The sequence below is a fragment of the Temnothorax americanus genome, unplaced genomic scaffold, assembly GCF_048541705.1.
Source record: "Temnothorax americanus isolate GAGA-0224 unplaced genomic scaffold, ASM4854170v1 Scaffold60, whole genome shotgun sequence".
Taxonomy (NCBI): Eukaryota; Metazoa; Arthropoda; class Insecta; order Hymenoptera; family Formicidae; genus Temnothorax; species Temnothorax americanus.
This window is the reverse complement of record NW_027509752.1, coordinates 545229-550107: the sequence shown is the minus strand read 5'-3', so window position 1 is coordinate 550107 and position 4879 is coordinate 545229. Positions and strand designations below refer to the sequence as shown.

General features: G+C 30.0%; 1 protein-coding gene across 1 annotated transcript; it reads right to left on the bottom strand.

Annotated features, from left to right (window-relative positions):
• Positions 1-2280: 2280 nt before the first annotated feature.
• Positions 2281-3631, bottom strand: LOC143905370 (uncharacterized). The gene is made up of 2 exons (XM_077420779.1): positions 3535-3631; positions 2281-3112 (listed from the first exon to the last, which is right to left on the bottom strand). Exons 1-2 carry the CDS (start codon positions 3613-3615, stop codon positions 2564-2566), a joined length of 630 nt encoding a protein of 209 aa, XP_077276905.1. The 5' UTR covers positions 3616-3631; the 3' UTR covers positions 2281-2563.
• Positions 3632-4879: the final 1248 nt, after the last annotated feature.

Here is a 4879-nt window from a genome sequence, read left to right as displayed (position 1 = left end):
GAAAAGTTCCATAATACATGCCAGTACACACTAAAGCGGGGAGTACACACTTCTGCATAACGCATAATGCGTAAGCATAAGAAAATTGATTGGTCTATTTTTTTATGCACATGTGTATGGACCAATCAATTTTCTTATACTTACGCATTATGCGTTATGCAGAAATGTGTGCTCCCCGCTTAACAATATCGTTACGTGCTTTGCTACAGTGTTATATGTATATCTGTGCAAAGCACGAAATTATGTTGTTAACATTTATACTGAATAGGTGTCTTATAATTAAAAATAAAGAATTACGAAATTAACAAAAAATGACATTAATGTCAAAATATTTTTATTAAAAGTTTGAAAAAGAAAATATTTAAATATATTTTTACATTTTATATGTATAATACAGTGAATATATCTTATAATATACTTTATAATATATAAATATCTCTACTATACCTTATACAATATACTAATCTAACTACTTAATTATTGAATGCATACTCATAGTTTTACTATTGTAAGCATTTAAAATTCCTTTTTTGCATTCAATTTTAACTCTATATAAAATAAAACGTTTCATTATTTTTTCGAAAATATTGTGGCAATTTAACAATGTATCACATTGAATGTGTTTCAGTTTAACTATATAAAATTTAACGAAATCAACTTTTGCGTATTTCAAATGAGGTAAATAACGTCGTATTTCAATTTCCATATGATAAAAAAATCTAAAAGTTTCATCATTCACGAAAAACAATGTATTTGGTTTATAACATCTAAGGCGAAGTAATGCAGAATATTGTGAACTACCATTATATGTTGTGGATCCAGCAGAATTTATACATTGTTTACAAACTTTAGTTAATTTCGAAACTCTAGTTAAAATGTATCCACATATGCCATACAATGAATTTAATTCTTTTTTTGATATACCTATAACTTTATTTTCTATTCCAGGAGGAAGGACAGGAGAAATTTCTTCAAATTGATTATAATTAGTTTTAGCTGGCCGTCTTAAAAAATCAGCAATGAAAGAACCTTCATCTTGGTCATAATTTGTATTTTGTAACGTTTGTAAGTACTGAGAAACCATCAGAACTTTTAAACTGTGTTTTAAACTGTAAAGCGTTCGGAATTGGAAATTTTTTTCTAATATTTGAGAAAAGATTTTCCACGCAGTCTTGAGAAAATCGACCAGCAAGAACGTACGAATATCCTCGTTTATTAATTAAATAATTAGTAAGTTCAATTACAGATTTTGTAGTTATTAAAATGCCTCTTTGGACTGGTTTAAATCGCTGATCTGAACCAATTTTTACATCACGGAATAACTCAATTACCGAATTTAGGAACTGTATGCTTTCATTAAATTTATTTTGTGTTCTTTCATTGTTTTCTTTTTTACCTAAAGCCATCATAGGACTTCGTGCAGTTATTAATCCAAACCATTTAGACATTATTTCAGTAAATTTTGCTGTTGTTTCATATTTTTTATTACCATTTTCATGGTCCATATAATTAAATGCACCACTCACATATCTATTTAACATATTCACTGCGTGACCAACTTTCATTTTATTAAACGTTGTCGTTTTAATAACATTTTCATTTAACTTTGGTGCAAGTTTTAAATGATAATCTTTTGTTCGGCTACTAATTCTTTAAAATGTTCAAAATTGTACAATATCAGAAGATAACTTTAAAGTTTTTACAAATTTTTCAGGCAATAATATAACTTTATTATTAATCAGACAGACTCGGAGATTCTTAAATAGATGTGGAGCGTCAGCAAAGAAAAATAATCTACGTGATTCATCAACTGGATGAGATATTGAATTTACAATTTCACCATACCTACTAGCAGATACGTTTCCAAAAGCTCTCCACATTGCTTGGTTTACTCCACCCATATCGGATGTAATACTGTGCACATAAAGACCAATTAATTCTGCTTTTCTAATAATTTCTTCAATGATAGGTTTCAGTTTAACACCATCAAATCCGTTTGGAGTAAAATAATACCCTACGACTTGTTTCCATCTAGTAAAAATGCCAGCAAGCATTATGACCAAACCATGCGTTGCTTCTGTTTTTTTTCCTATACAATTTAAATGTGAAAATAATACAAAGAATGAAATAATGCAAAGAATGAAATGTGAAATATGAAAGTATACATATTTATAGGTAGGTGTTTCATGCGCCATAAAATGTAAGAAAATTGAAAAATATATAATATAGGAAAAATGTTAACAAATGAATAAAACTTGTTACAGAAAAGAAGCATGCAAATTACCAAAAGTGTTAGGAATAGTAGTATCACCAAAACGTGAATTTGTTGATAAATCAACTTGATTCCCACTCATAATACTCATTTCGTCCAATGCAAGCATGCAATCTCTTTGTCTGTCATCTTCAAATTGTTCAACTTTTTCTTTTAGAGCCTCAAATATATCATCACAAATTCCAGGTTCAAATGTAATCGTTTCTAATCTTCTACGAAGTGTTCTAGTAGATGGCAAAGGAATATTTTGTTTCATAAGTTCTTGGTAACCACTATTGGAACATGATACTTTTAACCGAAGTGCTTTTTTATGGTTTCTTCAGACCATTTATGTACAGTTTTACAACTAGAATCACGTTGGAGCCATTTGATTTGGTCATCATTGAATACTTTGTGTAAAATTTCTGTAGATTTTAATAAACTTTTCTCAACACGTATTCTGTTGTTACTTCTCAGCCGTCTGATACGTCTTAATAAAAAGTTATTTGATCTTAGTACTTTTCGAACGGATACATCTGCAGCTTGAAGCTTAGCATTTGCCACTTTTAATTGTTTTTCCAGATTTTCAGCTTTTAGAACAGCAATTTTCAATGCTTCATCTAACGTTGATGTAGTTGTACAATCTGTTGGAGTTTCATAATCCGTGGAATTGGTTTTTTCACAAATATTATTAACTTCAGTACTCGGTAATTTACTAGTAAAAACTTCTATTGAATTCATTTGTTGATTTGGTTCCATATTTACTTCCACAATTTCGTCATGCGATGAACTATTGGTATTACAATCTGTTGATGATTGATCATTTAACGGTGGAGAAACTGAAGAAGCTGCAGGTTTTATCTGGCAAGGAGAATACAAAAATGTTTAAAAATATATATTTTTAGTAAAATTATATTTATTTTTTTTTTTTTTATATATGTATATATATATATATATATATATATATATATATATATATATATATATACACATATATGACATAAAAAATAATAAAAATAAAACTTACATTAACATTATGATTATAAAAAATAGTTGGCTCAGCATCATCTTTTAATTTTGTTTACCATCTACACGAGGTTTTTCCCACATTGCATCAGAAAAATGTGACTATAAATAAAATCATTTAGATTAATATCATAGTTCCTTCATTAGTTATTTATTATAAAAATACATTTTCATACTTACATGACAAATAAGTCCATGCTCAGGAGGTTTCCAATTAGGCCACAGATTGTTGATATTTTTTATCCAATTTAATTTTTTTTTACATCTTTTGGAAATCTTCTCATAGAATATCCTTTTTTATTGTTGTTAGTACATCCAGGTATACAACAACCAGCCATTATGCCAGAGAAAACCCTTTTAAAAGTGAAACACGTACATTTATCTATGTATGTATCGTATGTACATCTCGATATTTTCAAGTTTTAGTTATCTTATCTCTCTATTAAACTAAAATAAAAATATAAGCAAACTCACTTTCTATGTAGACTAATTTGGAGATGATATAAATCTTTATATACAACGTCGACGATACAACGATTCCAGGATATACGATTCACGTGTAGTCATCCATCGCCGCCATGGTTTTTCTTCCGTCTAGGGCGTCTAGACTAGAGTCTCTATATACGTGACGTTCACGCCATGTTGTTGCACTCCCAAAGTCTGTCCAGACTCTTATAAAGGGACTCTAGTCAGTCCGTGTGTTGTATTTTCCGACGCGCCGCCTGAGAAAGTGCGCATCAACTACGTCGTATCGCTTGGTAACCGCATATGGTTTGCGTCCGTGCTAATGGTTCGTGTCCGAACTAGCCAAATAGAGGGGATATGCTGCGGCCGCGGCGGCCGCGCTCGGCCGGCCCCGGCGCTCGCCGCTCGGCAAGCTTCGAGCGAAGAGAGAAGGACAGACATACGATTTACCATGAAGTAGCATAAGGAGACATGACTCCGTAGTCACGAAGTGGCCACAAAAAAAGTTCCGTATGGAGGAATGTTCGCTACATGGAATAGCTTGCAACATTTCGTCGCCATCTTGAAATTGTGACAGCTGTTGAGACACGAAAAGGTTAGAAACACATGATCACACGTGTATACGGTAATAAATGTAAAATATATCAGAAATGTGTTTCATAAGTAAATATAATATTTTATAAACGTATAAAAACGTTTTTCATTGGGCCTATACTAAAATAAATAATAATACGCGTAAGTATATATTATATAATTATAAATAAGCAAAAATAAATGTTAAAATTAAAATGAAATATATAATTTAAATACGTTTACCTTAATTAAAATTAATATAATTAAATATATTTTAGAAAGACGAATCCCGGATACAAGTAGAGAAACATAAGGAACTTAAGAATAAAACACAATGGAACATATAAGAATAGACATATATATTTTAAAAATTTGCAAGATATTTTGGAGTTGATAACTCTTCCGTCTACAGAGTGGAGTTATTCAAGAGGAAATGAAAAGTTTTTTGGTTTCCAAAAAGTAGAAAGTGATTATAGTGTAAAAAAAAGAATTGCTTTTTTATCAAATGGACAAATTAATATTTATATAAATAATGAAATTCATCTTTTCTTTCAAAATTTATTG